The sequence below is a fragment of the Labeo rohita genome, chromosome 20, assembly GCF_022985175.1.
Source record: "Labeo rohita strain BAU-BD-2019 chromosome 20, IGBB_LRoh.1.0, whole genome shotgun sequence".
NCBI lineage: Eukaryota > Metazoa > Chordata > Actinopteri > Cypriniformes > Cyprinidae > Labeo > Labeo rohita.
In genome coordinates, this window is record NC_066888.1 from 8825465 (window position 1) to 8845522 (window position 20058).

A 20058-nucleotide genomic window follows, 5' to 3' on the forward strand; every position below is an offset into this window, starting at 1 on the left:
GTGTTTCCATTCACACAGAAGGCACTCTGGCAACTTTCCGGCAACTTTCCGGCAATTTTATGGAATCAACGTGCAGTGTGAAAGGGGCTTTACTAAAGCAATAGTTATGTAGCTTACTGCATTCGGTGTAAATAATAATAATAATAATAATTACCATTCTGAAACATCCTGTTGAGTATCACCAAGCCACAGCAGGCTACAGCATACATGACCATAGTTACCTGTGGGTCTGGCCGTGCGTCACTCAAAAACCATCAGGCCAATCAGAAGAGAGGCTCATGAATATTAATTAGACGGGCCAAAATCTACCTGTTCTTGACAGAGCTCCTAAGAGAGGAGCTGTAAAAATATATTGAGATGGCACTTATACTGCAAATATATATTCTTAAGGACATCAACGGTTAAAATAAACCTCCAGAAAGGTGTACAATATGTGACCTTTAATGTCTGGGCATTTTCGTCTAGTTTTAGTCGATAAAAACTTTTTCATTCTGCTGTATTTGGTTAAACCATAGACTGTAAAAAAAATATGGACATAGTGTCTGTGACTTCACCCGTAGGTTTCTGAAGAGCATTTTTGAAGCTCTTAGTGGGTGGGAGTCGATCGTCACCATGTTGGAATCGCATTACTGCACGTCACTCCCGGATAATCGAAAATGGGCAAAGAGGCGGGACGTGGGTGGAGCTGGTTGCTGAAATCCACCTGTCACTCAAGTGGCCATGCCCTAAATTATGCAGAACTTTAAGGCTTAATATAATTTAAATGGATGAGTTATAAAAAAAAATCACCTCCCTCACAGTTGGCATGAAGGGCACAATTAGCTGTATAGACCAAAACCACTTTTTGTACCAGGCTGTAAACATTTTTTTTTCTCCTGTAAAGTTGGGCATTTTAACATGGGGAGTCTATGGGATTGACTCCCTTTTGGAGCCAGTCTCTAGCGGGCAGTTGAATTGCAGTTTAAGTCACTTCCATGCTGGTTTCGATATAGAGAGCGGGAGGTTGCCGCTTGGGTTAAACTGATAAAAATTTTGCTCAAAATTATAATCTCAATGACTGATGTCATTTGAGAAATGTATTTTTATATTTCAGGTGTTGCATGTTCAGTGATAAGAACAATGCAATTAAATGTCAACTTATGTCATCTGCACATGGTTGCCAGATTGCAAAAATTAAGCAAAACACCAGGCAGAAAATGAATCCTTTTATCAGGGAAGCTCTGATTTAGGGAATTAAACTTTTGATATCTTTCAACCACACACATGAAAGCTCAAATAGTAGAGGCGTGTACAGCAGCCTGAAATAATATTTTGTCTCCTTTTTTTGTCGAAAATAAAAAGAGATTTTATGTAGTTTTATTTTTTAAAATACGTTTTAGTCTTGTCTTTTATCGTCAACAATATTGCATGTTGATATAGTCATAGTTACTGTTTATTGATCTTATTGTTGCCTCGTTATCCTCTCATTGTAGTCATGGGGAAAAAATTTCAATTATCATTTTTTGCCCTTCCTTTAATGAAATTAACACTGCTTTATTAAAAGATTATTAATCTATATATTATATTATTAAAACATAATGATTTAAAATGTACTTTAAAGTACATGTAATTAAGTGTAAGAAACAATCATAAAGGTGTACTCTATGAACACTTAAATGATCTTTTATTTCTTTAATATTACAGATTTTAAATATAAATACTTAAAGTACTTTAAATTTAAAACAATTAAGTGCACTTCTTTTTCAAAGTACAAAAGAGATTAAAAGGGATAAAAGACAATGAACTTGAATTAAAAAATGAAATGGTGGTGCCTGTGTTTGTAGTTTTTTTTTCTATTTGAACTTTTTTTTTTTTGTCCACAGTTAGAGTCCTTTCCAAAACTGCGGGAGGAGACGGAGAGGATAGTGACTACACACATTCGGGAACGAGAGAGTCAAGCCAAAGACCAGGTCAGACTGACACCTACACACCTTTCTAATTAATCATTCTTTTTTAGGGAGGGTTTAGTTTTGTTATACTTGAAAAGAAATTTTATTAGAAGTTTTTTTTTATGCCATATCTTGTTCTGCATATTCCTGCCTTTGTTCATTGAACAGGTTTTACTCTCACTAGAGATTCAGCTCTCCTACATCAACACAAACCATGAAGATTTTATCGGGTTTGCAAAGTAAGTTTTTAACAACAAATCACAATGGCATAAATAAAACACTTGTTTAAGAATGTGACATAAAAATCCCCCACCCTCCCCATTTACACATTTCAGCGCTCAGCAGAAAACCAATCAAACGAGTAAGAAGCCTTCAGCAGGGAACCAGGTGAGTCACAGTGTTTTATGAGCTGATGATATGAACCTGGTATAAATCAGAAAGTATCAGCTAGCAGGTTTTGGACAATCCTACTTTGTCTTTTCTGGAAGGAAGTCTATTTTCTGCTCAAGCTCTGTTGCACTTTTGGTCATCTGTCTCACATCAAATAATATGAGGCTTATGTGTATGTCTAACATTTTTTCATATTAATCTTGCTCTTGAAGGCTTGTGTTTCTACTACAAGTGCTGTAAATTAATAGATAATTTTATTCTTTTTTCTCTGACAGCTGTTTTTTGCTCCCTATTCTGTCGACTTTCAGTGTTTAGCATTGGAGCTTCATCACTGTAACTGATGAAATTGGCTCTTACAAATTATTTAATCAATTTGATGTAGTTAATTTAATTTTAATTTGCACTTACAATGGCAATCTATGAAGCAACTGGAATAAATGTTAAAATACACAGTTTTAGAAGTATAGCTACAAAGTTTTAAAGAAGTTCACTGTCAGAATGAAAATTTCCTGATAATAGACCCCCATGTCATCCAAGATGTTCATGTCTTTCTTTCTTCGCTCGAAAAGACATTAAGGTTTTTGAGGAAAACATTCCAAGATTTTTCTCCATATAGTGGACTGTAATGGGAGCAATGGGTTGAAGGTCCAAATTGCAGTTTCAATGCAGCTTCAAAGTGCTCTACACAATCCCAGACGAGGAATAAGTGTCTTGTCTAGCAAAACGATTAGACATTTTCTAAGAGAACTACAAATTTATATACTTTTTAACCACAAATGCTCATCTTGCACTAGCTCGACTTCCCACATTACGTAATCATGCACATGTGACGTACAGTAGGCAGAATTACCGACCCAGTGTTTACAAAGCAAACATTCAAAAAAACTTTTTTAACCAAAGTACACAGACGAAGAACTAACCACGTGTGACTTTTCCAATGTGAATATGTAATGCGTGAAGACACGCATGCGCATTGTAGAACTTGTGCAAGAAGAGCATTTGTGGTTTAAATATGTAGACATTTGTATTTTTTTTAAGAAAGATTCCTATTCCAGAATCGGATACTTAAGGTCAGGAATCGGATACTTCTTGTGAAATTAAAATTTCGTTTCCGCCTATCTATATGCGGTTATTTATTTATTTATTTTTTTCATCTGTGAGGACCGACCTAGCAATCTGCCAGGACCTTGCCTACTAATCTAAGCGTTCTTTTCATTCAGTAAAGAACCAAGAAAATCTTGAGTAAATCACTGAATCATTCTCTTATAAATTAGGCCTACATGTGATTTTTGTTTAGTTGTCTAGTTGTTTTTTTTTTCTTCAGAATCGTAAGAGAACCACAACTTTTATTAAAAAAAACAATAACAACAACCCAATTTATCCAGAATCACTCAGTTCTATTTTGCAAACCGCTCTTAAGTGAATCTTGATTTATGTAGCCTGTTTTTTGTTCATGGTATTCAGCTGCAACTAAATGTTTAGCAAAAAAAGAAACAGAATAAATATGCTTGATATCATCTTTTATTCACATTGGAATTGAAACTGGGAATCGAAAAGAAACAGAATCGATAAGCAGAATTGAAATTGATAAAATTCTACCTATTACTTGGCTGGGATCATTTAGAGCCCTTTGAACCTGCAATGAAACTGCAGTTTGGACCTTCAACTCATTGGCCAACACTGAAGTCCACTATATGAAGAAAATTCCTAAAATGTTTTCCTCAAAAACTTACTTTCTTTGTGACTGAAGAAAGAAATACATGGACATCTTAGATGACATGGGGTGAGTAAATTATAAGGAAATTTTCATTTTGGAAGTGAACTTCTAACATTGTACGTGAAATTACTGTAATAAAACCAGTAAAAGCCACAACTAAAAGGATGATTTAGACAAGCTTACAATTCAAAAAACACATTTTTGTTTCACTTTAATTACAAGTGGATGACTATAAAATGTTTTCCCTATGTTTTTAAACTTTCAGGGTGTGAAAATCATTTTCTGTGTTAATAGAGCTGGACTAGTATTGAACCTGGAGCATTCCTGTAATTTCATGAGGACATTGTATGCTGATCTGTGTTCATATCTCCTCCACTCTGCACTGTGCTGTGTGTGCTGTTTGTTGTTCATGTCTAATCTACTAATTTAAACCTTCCATTGCTTAGAAGATGATTTAGTATTTGTAGTGTTGGTGATATTGTAACATTTCACGAAGTTGAAGCAATAAATGTGGAGTGGCGGCGTGCCAGAAGAGATGCCCGTGCTCACTGGTGCCACCTTAATGCTTTTATTCTCTCCTCTCTGCTGATGTTTTAGGGTGCTGCCCCTCCTCCATCCAGTCAAATTGTACGAGTCCAGTGTCTGTAAGCCTTACCTACTGTCTACCAGCGTCACATTTGTGTTTGTGTCTATGTATGAACACAGCTAAAATCATGTCTTCCTCTTTCCTGCTTTATTTTCCACCCTTTGTCTGATGCCGCTGTCACATAAATCAAAGACATTCTGGGACTCAGAAATTCAGATTTTTACAACTCCTGCTAAAACACTCCCCAAACGTTGTTGTACAGTGTGTTTTTCATGCACTACACTTCCCTAAAGACTCCTCAATCAGTGTATATACACAACAGTCCGTCCAAAAACATGACTCATCCGACCTTTCAACTTTTTTTCTGAATCCTGAATGTCTTTTAAAACCTAAACCACTTCCTAAAACCTTACTCTATTAATTATCTGCTTCATTTATCCTCCTGTTCATCATTTTAATGTCTTTGAAACACTGTACTGTAATTATGTATTGTCTGTGAATGAACCTCCTTACAGTTTGCAGCTCTGTAAGAACATGAGTAAACAGAGTTGTGTGTATGTGGGCGCTAATGTGAAAAACAGGTTGGAATCTCAAACTTCTCTTTGATCTCAGTCCATTTGGCCTGTGTGTGTTTATGTATGCGTGTGTTCGCAATTTCTGATTTTGAGCTAAAATGGTGCGTGCTGCAAACTTGAGGTTGGTACAGTCACAAAATAAAGAATATTTATTGTGTTTTATTGTTTTTTGGAGGTTATTGTATACACTGACCGTATGTTTGGATGTATGGAGAAATGCATTATGGTGGTCTTCAGTTTTTTTTTTTTCAGTTTGACTTTTTTAAGTTGAAATCAATATATTCTACAATTTTGAGAAGAATAGTTCATAATTACTAAACAACAACTGTTCATGATACGTCTAAATCAGCCAAAAAATGACTCATATTTCCTACGGGATGTTTTGGACCTTTCCCCCTCCTCTCTTTGCCATCCCGACCTTATGTTTCCTTTTTTTTTCTTAACCCACACCCTCTCATCTCTCCATCTATTGTTCTATCTATCCAATGTAAATGGCAAGTACAATTTAGTACCTGGTTCCAGATTTGGCTGCTTCTTTAATGTCATCTTTTTATTTCTCAAAGGACTAGAGAATCTCATCCTCTGCCTTTGTTTTTGAACCCAGACCTTTCACCTCTGACTTTTGCCCCTCAGGTGATTCGCAAGGGCTGGTTAACCATCAACAACATCAGTCTGATCAAGGGAGGGGCCAAGGAGTACTGGTTCATGCTCACTGCAGAGAGTCTGTCCTGGTTTAAAGATGATGAGGTGAGTAACTGAATTACTTTCATTCATTTAATGACTTTATGATGATCAAATAATACATTTTTCAGTCAGGTTGTGGTGGCATTCATTGGCCGGTCTCACTGTGTGGCCTGTCAGGCGGGCTGCCATCTGTCTGCCTGTCTGTGCCTGCTGTACAGGTGCAGGAAGTTCTGCACAGCAAGTGTAGACAGGCAGACAGACAACGCTCTCAGTCAATGGCAGCACAGCCTGCTTCTCCCGACCGGAAGCCGGAAGCAAAGGGGCAAGAGAGAGGACAAAAATAATGTGTTACTAAAATACAAACATGCATGGTCTCTAAATCAATACATTTAAAATACATTCTCTTATTAAGATTTTGATGACACAGAAATGACACAGAAAATTCACAGTAATTTAAATTACAACGCATAAAATTCTCATTTTGTTCTACCCCTTTTTCCCTCATTTGCTGCTTATTTTACTTGCTCCCTTTTCCTGGTATACCCCCACCGTCTCTCTCTGTCCATTGGGAATTAAGGCATTTGGTCTGGATCACCCTGACACAGCTGGAAGCCCCCCAAGTCAAACTAACACACAAACACACACACACTCGCACACACATGGATATTGATATACACAGAATCTTAAACACACAGACGCAGACACACTTACACTCACCAGTCGGCCTGACTGCCAAATGCATGCGACTATATAAGCAAACACTAATTTTAATGAATACTGAAACTCAAAACCCGCTCAGCACTTCAAAAGGAGGAATTCGTATAAACACTGGTATATTTTTCTGAAAGTCAAACCACGTTCAGGCTCACATCTAAACTTTGAATTAGAAACACTATTGGTGTGTAAATTAATATGTGGCTTCCTTTAAAATTAGCTTCCTTTAAAATTACATATTAGTGGACTTCAGAAGTTGGCTGGCTTTACAGTTTCTCATGTTGTGCTAAATCCATTTCACATGCAATTTTGTCTGGACTTTTCAATTCAAGAATTACGTTTAAATGTGAAGATTCAAGATTTGACTCTTTCCCTATCTTCTTTACTTTCTCTTCATTTCATTCTGTCTCTGTGGTTGGCAGTCTCACTGGGGCCATACACATTCCTGGGTGGAAAATTGTAAGACTTTGTCCAAACACCATCCAGCCTCCTAGAGCCTGCCGAAAGAGAGAGAGAAGAGAGGAGAGAGGAAGAGATACAGCCCCTCACCCCCTTGCAGCAGATCACATTGCAATTCTCACACATACACATTCTTGAATTAAGCGGATCACTTCTTTACCCTTAAAAACTCAATCGGACTTGCATCAGATGTTCCCTTCCTTTCTCGAAATCTGTCCCAGTTCTGATGGGCCGAGACTGCTGGTTTGGGTTAATCAGCGCCCAACACTAAACAGACACGCATTCCTGCAGTCTTCCCTCTCTCTCTCTTCTGAGGCGAGCTGGATGAGGGAAAACAGATGACTTGTGCACCCCTCCACTTCTGTTAGCATTCTGCGTAATTACTGTCTTACGGCTTGCAAGTTAGCATGCATACATGCAACGATTATGCGCTAATCGAAACCTACGAAGGGCCTTCTGCACATCTCAAGACCTAAGTTCAGCGAAAAACTGGCCAGACACTTGGAGCTTTTATATAAACCATATGCGTGCACAGCTTGTACGCGTTTACACATAGACGGCGGTAATGACTACTAAAACAGTTTTCTTTTAATGTAATTCAAATGCCAGGTTTAGCTAGACGCAATGCGCTGATGTGATGTACATGCCGCCTATTTGGTGGACGATCAATCATCGAGGAACCTCTTCTGTGTCATTACCGCCAACTTTGAGTCCACAGAGACATGCAGTATCACCAACACTGGTGTACATAACAAACGAAACATAGCAGAGTCTGACTTTTCACCTGCAGTGTGTGTTTTTGCTTGAGTTTGCATCGGTTCTCCATCGATGTGAGTCCATGCACAGTCTAACCAATGTGCAGACTACTGTACACCAGTATGATCCTGAACAGGTAGTCTGAACACTGGGATGACGGAGCAGGAGATAGTTCCAGCCCTCTCTCTCTCACTCTCTTTCTCTCTCTCTCTGTTCACCTCTTTTTCTTTATCTATTTCAATCACTCAGTCCAACCCTGCTGGCCTCGACCTTCACAGGAGGCGGTAGAAGATGCAAAATAAACAGGACCGAAATAGACTCCATTGCTTCTATCTCGTTCTCAGTCGGGGTGACGCCAATGTAGAGGACGGAGAGAGACACGCTCCAGACGTCCGTTTACCCGTTCTCGGCTTTGTCAGTTCCGCCTCGTCCCCGGCTGCCGCTTTCCCGCGTCGGTTTGCAGTATCCAGCCTTGACGTGGCACATTCGCTCCCACAGCCGCCTATCTGGCAGGACGTTCATGGAAGGCATAGCAAAAAAGAGGGAATGAGGAGTCAGAGAAGGAAGGAGAGAGAGACAGAGAGAGAGAGAGAGAGAAGAGAGGGAGGGACCCCACTGGCCATATAAGGGTTGATGGGACCCTTGGGGAATAAACTTTTGGAGTGGTCCGTTGTTTCTCAATTCCTCTCTTTCTTTCAATCTTTTGGTCCGACTCGCTCCTATCCACTTCTGTCTTTCTCCCTCCGTCCTCTCTCGGTACTCCCAGCCATCCTCCGGACTTCCCTGCCCCATCTCTCTCCCTCTCTCTCTTTCTCACTCGCTCTCTCTCTGTAAAGCGGTACCAGATGTTGTATTCTTAACGCCAGCCTGTCATTTCTAACTTTTTTTTTTCAACCTCTAAAAACTCAGGCAGGAAGTGGGCCCCTCTGGAATGAAAAAAGAGAGAAAGTTTTCGAGGGGAGCAAAAAAGGAGGGGTGCAAGGAGTCAAGGAGGACAAGGAGAGATAGTGTAGTAGAAGTTTAAAGGAATAGTTCCCCGAAAAGTCAAAATTCTGTCATTGTTTGCTTACCCCTCATTCTTACAAATTCATACGCTGTTTTTTTTTTTTTACTAATTGTTGTGCAACTCTTGTTGCACATTGATAGTTGATAGTAATCAGGGCCTGTTGAGCACCAAAGGAACGTAAAAGTGCTCCATACAGCTGTGCTCCATAAAAGTGTCAATTATCCATAAAAAGAAATAATGTGAAATATTATTATAGTTTAAAATATCTGTTATAAAACAAATAGTTCCGGTCCTTGATTCTGATTGGTTGAGTCGTGTTTGAAGCTGTTGTAAATTACTCTACAAACAAACACCTTTGTTTACGTTTGTGTGTTGCATGGCAACCACTTTGTTGCAACCACAACCGTTTCTGAGGAACTACATTGTTTTGTGGAAGAATAAAAGCAATAAGACCCAAGAAGCTGTGGTTTACAGTGAATTTATAACAGCTAATGGGCGTTGTTAGACACGACTTGAAGCTGTTATAAATTCACTGTAAATCACGGCTTTACGAGGCTTATTGATTTTCTAAAATGGTTATTCCATATATGTAGTAAGGTTTCACAAAATAAAACAGAGCAAATAACATGTAATGATAAAAATAAAAACACATATTCCATTTTATAATGACGCAAAAATAAAACAGAGCAAATAACATGTAATGATAAAAATAAAAACACATATTCCATTTTATAATGACGCAATAAGCCACAAGAAGCCGTGGTTTACAGTGAATTTATAACAGCTAAGGGGGTTTTGTCAGGCACAACGCAAAGTGTAGCTGTTATAAATTCACTGTAAACCACGGCTTTACGGGGCTTATTGCTTTTATAAAATGGTTATTCCATATAAGTAGCAAGGTCTCACAAAATAAAACAAAATTGCTTAGTTGTATTTTGTGAAACCTTACTATGTATATGGAATAACCGTTTCATAAAAAGCAGTAAGCCCAGTGAAGCCGTGGTTTACAGTGAATTTATAACAGCTAAGGTGGATTTAACACCCCCTAGCTATTATAAATTCACTGTAAACCACGGCTTCTTGGGGCTTATTGCTTTATTTTCTATTTTTAAAATATGATTTTTGATGGCAAAGCTACATTTTCTGCATCATTACTGTTACATGATCAGAAATCAGTCTAATGCTGATTTGGTGCTCAGCCAGCATTTCCTATTATCATCCATGTGGAAAACAGCATTTGTTTAAAATAGAAATCTTTTGTAACATCATAAATATCTCACTTTTGATTAGTTGCATTATTGCTGAATAAAAGTATACATTTCTTAAAATAAATCTGGCAGTCTGATAACCGATAATGACTTTGTAAGACTTACGTTGTGCACAAAATGCACAGAACACTTCAGTGGTGCATTTTTGTTCTTTTTAGCACTTGTTGACTTTTCGCTAACGGTTGTTGTATGGCAACAATATGTAATGATTTTTCAAGAATGTCTACTTTTGTGTTTGGAATGACAGAAAAGTATGACGACACATGTTTTTTTGGTTGTACTGCTCCTTAAAGTCAGAAAACAATTAGGTTTTTGAACACTGTTCGATGGCCTAGTTGATTTGCAGAACATACTCCCTTCCAAGAAAATTCCTACGCAGTTTCTCCGTCAGACTCAATCACTGATAGCGGCATCATTCGGCTTTCTCTTCCCCTTCTGTTTTTCATTTTTACTCTTTTTCGAGTGTTTCCCCTCACACTTTCATCCCTTGTTCTTCTCTTTCTCTCCCACATCTCCGTTCCGTTATTTGCAATGTAATCCAAGCCGTTTCCTGAGACCCCAGCCCCTCCTGTACAGACAGAGGGAGGAGAGAGGTGGAGAGGGGGAGCTCTTTTTCTTTTCTTTTCTTTTTTTTTTTAGACGAAATGTTGTGTTTTAGAGCCTTGGTCCGAATAATGACTTCCACATGTGGGCCCTCATTCTGTATCTCTCAATTCCTCATTCTTTTTCTTTCTTTATTTCTCAATCCTTTACTCAAAGAGCGAAAACCTATGGCATCTCTCATGTGCATGTTTTTTTGTTTTGTCCTGGGCCTGAAGCCATCCTGGGGAATGGATCTAGAGTAGTTTCTTTTTTTGTTTCTACTCTCTTGGCTTTCTTCCTCATAGTCATCTTCTATAGTTCACACCATTTTAGAATCTGGTTAAAGAGATGGTTCAGCCAAAAACAAAAATTATTGTCAATATATAGTCACCATGATGTTGTTCCAGGCCTATGTAATTATCTTTCTTCTGTGGAACACAAAGGAGGAATGTGCTTGTCATTCTTTTCCATGCATTTGCAATGATCAGGGTTGAAGCTTTCAAGCTTCACAAAGAATGCAAAACACCTAAAAGTTTCAGTGGTCCATAGTGGTTAATACAACTTGTGTGCGCTGTTCGAAGCCTTCTGGAGCTACAGTGAGAACTTGTTCAACCTTGAACAACCTTGTTCTCCTTTCCTCTTAAAAATAAAGGTTCTAAAAGGAGTTTTTGAATTAATGCCACATTAATGCCATTTCCGTGAATGTTAAAAGTCCACTGCAGTTCCTTGAAACACGCAGCATTATTTTATGTGGTGACGTAATTTCAACTGAAACAGGAAGACAAGGCGGGACATATTGAGCAGCCCCACCCCCCTTTTTTTTAAAAATAGCCAATAGTGTTTCATTTATGTCTGCTCGGGTCAGAGCCGTTGAGCTTGGTAAAGCCGCATTTGGCAGCTTACGATAGCCACAGTCTAATATATTATCTCCTAGATTCAATATGAAACTCTTACTAAAACAAAATAGTGATCATAATCATGCTGAGACTGTATAGCTTTAAAAGTGTTTAATACATGCCGGCTCGCGCATATGATCTGCTCTGTGCAATCGCGTTTGAGGACTTTGTGATATGCGAAATCAGACCTCATTTCCCCAATCGAAAGCATATTTACACTGTCTGAATCGTTCCCTATCACCTACATTGTGCACTACATGCCATTCACCATACAGAAAATGCTAACACTTTGAACAAGTGACCGATCTCAGCCACTTCAATGTCTATATATATTGGGGAAGGGGCGGGACGCTTCGGATTCTAGAGAACATTTGATTGGACAAAGTTTGATGTGAAGCTGAAGTGCAGGGTGATGTCATCAAAATCGTTAATTCCTGTTGGCGGAAGTGAGAGACTGTACGTTTCGAATGCTAATGTCTTGTAAACGTGAATTTTGTCGTTGTTTTGGATCACACTAGCTTATAGATAACCTAAAGGCTAACATATTCATACTAAAAGCCTTAAAACTTTAATTTTGATTTCATGGGGACTCTAAAGTTTCTTCATCAAAGCCATCAATGTAAAGAACATGTATTCTTACCATCTGCGTGATTATGAGTCTACAAGAGATGTCTGATTCCTGAACAATTAGTTGTTTTGAATCAGATCTTTTAATTAATTGGTTGATGTGGTTCACAAAAGTTTCTGAATTACTTGTTCATGAATTAGACTGATCCAGTTCCTTATAAGTTCAGTGATTCATTGGTTAACAGCTTGCTAGAATGGCAGAATATCTATAAAAATGGACTTTGTGATAGTTTTAAAGATGGAAATCTCCAGTCCCAGTTCATTGTATTTGAATGAAAAAGAGCAATCAGCTCAGTCTTAATAATTTCTTTTTTGTGTGTCACAAACAGGTTTAGACCAACATAAGGGTAAATGATATCAAAACTTTCCTATTTTGGGAAAACTATTCCTTTAACACCAATTTTGAGAAACTAATACAGTTTGTTGACACTGTACTAAAGGACTTTTATTGGCTGTTTCTCAAAGCTTTGCAATGTTTAACGCTAAAAAAGGAGCCCAGGCATGCTCTCTAGGTAGGTAGCTCAGTAAGACTTAAAGGGATAGTTCACCCAAAAATAAATATTCTGTCATTAATTACTCACCTTCAAATTAAGATATTGTTGATGAAATCTGAGAGCTTTCTGACCCTGCATAGACAGCAACACAACTACCACTCACAAAAAGTATTCTTGTGGCTTCGTAAGATTACGGTTGAACCACTCACATGGACTATTTTAACAACGTACTTACTACCTTTCTGGGCCTTGAACATGTCAGTTGCATTGTTGTCTATGCAGGGTCAGAAGGCTAACGGATTTCATCAAAAATATCTTAATTTGTGCTCCAAAGATGAACAAACGTCTTACGGGTTTGTAACAACATGAGGGTGAGTAATTAATGACAGCATTTTCATTTTTGGCTGAACTATTCCTTTAAGATGTCCATTGTCTGTTTCATTTTCTAGGAAAAAGAGAAGAAATACATGCTTCCACTGGACAACCTGAAGGTGCGAGACATAGAAAAGGGCTTCATGTCCAGCAAACATGTCTTTGCCATCTTTAACACGGAGCAGAGGTCAGTTATACCACCTTCACATGCTTCACAAGAGAAAATATTATTTCAGTTTTTTTTAAAACACTCCATATGAAGTATGAAGTACATGCCATATGAAGTAGATTTATATTGTAGACGCAGCTAAAGAAAAATTCAACCCTCTGAGTGACCAATGTGTGCGTGCGTGTGTGTGACAATTTGTGTTCTGAGAAGTCTGATTAGTGTACAAGCAAAAAACACTCCAGTTAAGAGTCTGCACATATTGCAATCAAATTTCACGGCTTTGTTGTTTCATTGGGCGTTAAAATGTTGGACAAATTGTAAAGACCCAAGCAACACTGTTAATGTTGTTCATAGGTTACTAATTTGGAGGGAAAAGTCATTGTCTAGTGGATGATAAAATGAGTGAAAATCCAATAGACTAGGAGAAACATCATCTTAGCATCATGGAAATAGGAAATGTAGAAAAGTTATTCCTTTAGAGTTATTCTAGAGGTATTGTAAAATAGAATTTGATATTCAATCTCTCTCTCTCTCTCTCTCTCTCTCTCTCTCACACACACACATGCACTCACATTCCATTCTACGACATCTGGACTATTAATCAGTTAGATCTTTCTTCTCCTCTCTTAATATGTTTCTCTCTGCCACAACCAGGCTTTTTTTCCCCCTCCGTGTGTTTTTATTCTCTAGTGCAATTTGTTCTCTGAGCTCCTGGCTGCTTTCTGATGGAGGGTTTTCAGAGTTTCATGTCTGTCACCCCGTGTCTTAACCACGCTTGATAAATGTAAAGAGAGGTCGCTTTTTAAAAGTTGATGTTCTATTCAGCTGCGATGAGTGACTGGACATTTTGTCAGTCACTTGGATTCTATTTCTAGATAGCCCCGTCCATATTGAAACCTCATTGGTCCAAAATATTGCACCATACAACTGTATCAAATTCAAATCTGGAAATATTTTCTGTGTTAAAATGTTTTTTCTCATCCCAACTTAATTTTTATTGATAACTACAAGTACAAGTTTCAAGTCTGGAGTTGGCAAGACATTTAAATGTTTTTGAAAGAACTCACAAAACTGCAATTTTTTAATCTCAACTTTTTGAAAATTGAGAATGGTAATTGAGGGGCAATGAGAATGAATGGGCAATGCCGCCATCGCGATATAATTGGATATGACAGGTTATGTTCAGCTGTGATTGGTTAAAGGAGAAGTTAATTTCTGGAACAATAATTTACAGGTAATTGACTCACCCCCTTGTCATCCAAGATGTTCATGTCTTTCTTTCTTCAGTCGTAAAGAAATTATGTTTTTTGAGGAAAACATTTCAGGATTTTTCTCCATATAATGGACTTCTATGGTGCCCCAAGTTTGAACTTCCAAAATGCAGTTTAAATGCAGCTTCATAAGGCTCTAAATCAGTGGTCTCAAACTCAATTCCTGGAGGGCCACAGCTCTGCAGAGTTTAGCTCCAACCAGCTCCAACCAGCTCACACCTGCTTAATAGTTTTTAGTAATCCTGAAGACCTTGATTAATTGGCTCAGGTGTGTTTGATTAGGGTTGGAGCAAAACTGTGCAGCGCTGTGGCCCTCCAGGAATTGAGTTTGAGACCAATGCTCTAAATGATCCCAGCCGAGGAAGAAAGTTCTTATCTAGCAAAACAATTGATTATTTTCTAAAATAATTCACAATTTATATACTTTTTAAACTCAAATGCTCGTCTTGTCTAGCTCTGCGTGTGCTCTGTGTATTCCGGTTCAATATGGTTAGGGTAGGTTGAAAAACTACCATCTCATTTTCTCCAACTTCAAAATCATCCTACATCGCTGCAGAAGTACGGACCCAGTGCTCACAAAGTGAATGTCCAAAGAAGATCAAATGCCCTTTACAAAAAAAAAGGTAAAACAGCAATGTAGGACGATTTTGAAGTTGGAGAAGAAAATGGGATGGGAGTTTTTCGACATACCCTAACTCTCTTGAACCGGAATACACAGAGCACAAGCAGAGCTAGACAAGCATTTGATTTTGAAAAGTATATAAATTGTGAATTCTAGATAAGGGCTAGATAAGACCCTTCTTCCTCGGCTGGGATTGTGTAGAGCCCTTTGAAGCTGCATTTTAAACTTTTTTTTCAAACTCGCGGGCACCAATGAAGTCCACTCTATGGAGAACATTCCTGAAATGTTTTTCTCAAAAAATATAATTTCCTTACGACTGAAGAAAGAAGGACTTGAACATCTTGGATGGCAAGGGGGTGAGTAAATTATCTGTAAATTTTTGTTCTGGAAGTGAACTTCTTTGCAACAAATCCCACCTGTTGTGTTTATGTGCACGTTCTGCATTTGCGAATCAGTCTGAATAAACAATATGGCGTTAATGGGAAAACTAACTTTAAAGGGGTCATATGATGTTGCTAAAAAGAACATTATTTTGTGTATTTTGTGTAATGCAATGTGTTTAGGCGGTTTAAGGTTAAAAAAACACATTGTTTTCCACATACTGTAAATTATTGTTGCTCCTCTCTGCTCGCCTTTCTGAAAAAAAAACAAAACTCATCGTTCAGAAAAGCGTGGATTAGCCAGCTGTCCGGTTTGTTGTATTCAGTGTGGACTTAATTACTTTTTACGTGTAAACATAAGACCACGTCTGCATTTGTGATAGTTGAAACAACAAACAACAAGCATTTGAATAGTCTTGAATAGTCATTCTTGAAATATGAAAATGTACTTACAGGCTGTGAGTCAGAAGTGTCAGACTGTCCTTGCAAAGTTGGAATTGCCCCACTTTATAGATACAGCTTTTGTGCACAGCCGGCATTGTAGGCTACTCTCCCAGGTTCAGGAAACACTTCTCTGTAAAATGTGTATTCATTTGGAAGGCCAAACAAAGTAGTTTAGCTTTCGCAACGAAACACAGCGTCCACAACATGACGGCAGCAACAACTAATAAAATTTACACCTTCTTTGTTTTCGTATACATTTGGGCGTTGTTATGCAAATGTTTCCACACAGTCACGTAGATTTGTGGGTGTGTGTTTAAATGAGGCATTTTAGGAAGGCGTGAAAATGGTTCTTTGGGTTTGAGACTTTAATCTTTGCAACTTTACAGATCTCATATATGCATGAACAGCTTGTAACACTACAAAAACAAAGGAAAACATCAAATCGCATTATATGACCCCTTTCAAGAGTAAGTAAACAGCGCACACACTTACAACTCTCACAGATATAACCACTTTATGTCAAAATAAAACCTAAAATAGCATAAAAACATCTGTGAGAATTTTTAGTAGTAAATCACAGTGTCTGTGACCAGTATTTACCGAGCTTTGATGACCGATGATCCGAAAAATTCAAATATAGTTAAAAGTTAACTATTAAAAAGAACATTTAAATGTAAATTTATAAATAAAATCTATTGTTTAAATTGTTACTGCCTGGAGTTAATATTTTAATAAATGTAAAATGCTTAAAAACTTGAACAGATTCATACTTGACTTTAATAAATAAAATATGGATTGCATTGTTAATGTAAAAATATAAAATAGTTTTTTTTTTTTTGATAGTGTAAGTAATGTTTATTTAACCAAGAAAATGTGACTGGGACATAAATTTACATTTGATTTAAAAAAGACAATTTATTTGAAACCTTTCTACCATTATAAATGTCTTTATTGTCACTTTCAATCAATTTAATGCATCCTTAGTGGATAAAAGTATTAATTTCTTATTAAAAAAATTCATGTTTCATACTTTTTTACTCGCTTAAAACTTTTGAAAGGTAGTCAAGACAGTTTTATTCTTTATGGTAATTGTGTTTGCAAAAGCAATTGATGGGCCATCAGTGAGCATGTCACACTAACCGATCCAAGACTGTTGATTTAGCCTTGCAAAGAAAGAAATCTTGTCTCAGAAAATTGTAGCCAAAATTATCTCAAGGAGAGTGCAGTGAAGTCACATCTGGTGGTCATATCACACACACACGCACACACTTAAACACTCATCCACATGCCCATCTACAGGGACATATATAACTCTGTTTCACATGCACTCCTTTATATTTTCTAATATAAGCACACTCTATCTTCACAGTAATACTTCACAGAGAGCGCGACAGAAACAGGGGGCGCAGTAGGACACACTTCTGGCACATTCCTGGCCAGTCTCTATTTTAGTGTCCCTCCCTGCTCTCTTTTTCTCTGTCTCTCACATTCTGTCTCTAGAAACGCAACCTCTTTCGTTTTCAAGTGCGGGTGTGTCTGGGATTGATTAGCTGCTTAATTGGAGAGATGTTGGTATGCTGTGGTGAACGTGCACACACACACACACACAGCTTTGACAGTGAGAGAGGCATGGCAGACTATTGTAAACACACCCAAGACTGCACCACAATCAATCAGATGCTCTCACACACTCCACACACACACACACTCATACACACACACACACATCCATCACTTCAAGCACTCTGTATAAAGATTCTCAAGCTCTCATAAACTCCACACTCATTCCCGCTCACCAGCAGAAACATACCACCCAGCACTCCGAAAAATCCCCTTTTTTTCTCTCTTGCTCTCTTATACACACATACACACTTTAATGATCTAATGATTCATACTGTGCCCTTCACACCCACCAACTCCCTAGTGTCACAGTGACTGGTGATGTAAGGAGGTAGATGTCGTTTTGTCATAGCAGTGACACCAGTCTGGCATGGAATGGGAAAAGTGCTTGTAAAAAAAAAAAAAGGAGAGAGTTTTTTTCTTCCACTTCCACTTTTTTTGTCTGCGTTTGCATCAGTGTGCATTACATCCGGATTCGTATATGTTGGCGAGTATTATGTGTGGTTCTGGACTTACTCAGGACTGTGATTAAAGGAATGTTTTGGATTTAACATAAGCTATGACATCTGAAACGTTGTAACGATTACCGCAGACAATAATTACGACCCGCTTGTCAGTTTGTAAAAACAAACAAAAGCAGTTTTTACAGTAATGCATTTACAAAGAAAACCTCTCCCCTTAGACACTTGTAAGTTCATTAGAGTAAATGGTATTTTTGTTTTGTTTTTACAAACAGTATTTAACCCATAACATTAATTTGAAATTGCATTCAGTATTGTTATAGTTAACTAAAATGGAATTGAAAATATTAAAAACAAAAACAAAGCTGAAATAAAATATAATATTAGGAAAAAAGAAAACTTTTTTTGTACTGACTTGAGTTGACAACTAACTAAAATAAAAGTTTTTAAGTGCTAAAACTAAACTAAACGAAATCTTTAAAAATATAAATGATTAAAATTAAATAGAAATATTTTAAAATGAATAAAAATGACAAAAACACATAAAATTACTTAAACTTAAAATTAAAATTAAATAAAAAAAAATTAAAATTAAAACTTAAAAAAGAAAAAAACATAACAAAATGACTAAAACTTAAACTTAAATTAAAACTTAAAAAAAGCTTAAAAATGAATAAAAATGACAAAAGCACATAACAATTACTAAAACAAACTAAAATTGAAGTGAAAACTTAAAAAAAACTTAAAAATTAATAAAAAATGACAAAAGCACTTAACAAAATTACCAAAACTTAAACTAAAATTAAAATGAAAACTTAAAAAAAGCTTTAAAAATAATAAAAATGACAAAAGCACAACAAAATTACTAAAACTTAGATTCAATGAAAACTTATACAAGCTTAAAAATAAATAAAAATGACAAAAGCACATAAGATTATTAAAACAAACTAAAATTTAACTGAAAACTAAAAATATACAAATAAAAGCTAATTTAAAAATACTATAATAGTAAATTAATAACACTAAAATTACACTGCATGCATCTAAGACTTTGGGACATGATCTAAGCTTCAGTTTGAGAAAAAATAATCCATAATAAGCCCCAGAAACATAGCCAAATATTATTTTTGGATGCACATAGATTGTTTTGTTGATTTTGTGCATACTCAGTTTTTGAGTCTAAATCCTTGTAAAAGTCAGAGCCGAACTTTGTGGTTTTGGAATGGCAAATAAAGTTCAGTTACATTCACAATCACCCCAGTTATCCTGTCATAAATATCATGAACTACCAATGAATTATGAATCGTTCAACCGCAAAACAATATTCCACACATTACACCTTATTAGAAGGGTCTGCAAAGCGAAGTTTGGGCACTCAGTATATATCGCTTGACGTGTGCAGTCGCATACGTAAACTTTCAGACTAAGTCATTACGTGAGCGTCTATAACAAATGATTTCTCAGTTATAGCAATTAGTAGCACTGAGTCATATCTGCGCTTGTAAAAACCATTGAGTTTTATGAGATCGAAGCATGTGAGAAAGTGGTTGCTTTGGCGTGTGGTTTGTTTCAGCGTGTGCGTGTGTCCGACCTGACCCCGGTCTCAGGTCACGTTCCCGTAGTCGTGTTCTTATCAGCCGTAGACTAAATCAAAAACACGTTGTACGTTATACTTTAAGCCTCTTACCCCACAGGCACAACAAAGAGAAACAATAGCCACAAAAAGAGAGAGAAATGAGAGGGAAACAAAAGGAGGAGAGGAACAACAGAATAATTAAGGGGAATGTGGAACAGATGGAGAGAGACGGGCTCCAGATTCCTGCCTCTCTCTGAAGGGAAAGAAAAAGTGGGAGAGAGAGAGTGGGTAAAAAGATATGAGAAAATAGTAAAAGATGGGAACGGGAATGATGGATTAAAAAGGTGAGGTAGGACAAAATTTGGAAAAATAAGGAATGAGATTAGAATCAGATCGGAGAGAGTGAATGGATATTCACGTCAGACAGGGTTGAAGGGGTGGTCTGGGGTTTGTGGTTTTGG

At 37.2% G+C, this 20058-nt stretch overlaps 1 protein-coding gene across 2 annotated transcripts in view; it reads left to right on the forward strand.

The window, feature by feature from the left end:
• The window catches only part of dnm3a (dynamin 3a), a 55624-nt gene that overhangs the window by 17641 nt on the left and 17925 nt on the right, over nt 1-20058 (forward strand). The window contains exons 12-17 of one of the 2 annotated variants that reach the window (XM_051139067.1): nt 1863-1949; nt 2097-2167; nt 2264-2315; nt 4633-4662; nt 5830-5943; nt 13132-13241. In XM_051139067.1, coding sequence (XP_050995024.1) covers nt 1863-1949; nt 2097-2167; nt 2264-2315; nt 4633-4662; nt 5830-5943; nt 13132-13241 — 464 coding nt within the window. The remainder of the gene's footprint in view (nt 1-1862; nt 1950-2096; nt 2168-2263; nt 2316-4632; nt 4663-5829; nt 5944-13131; nt 13242-20058) is intronic. The other variant, XM_051139068.1, reaches the window with a different exon arrangement.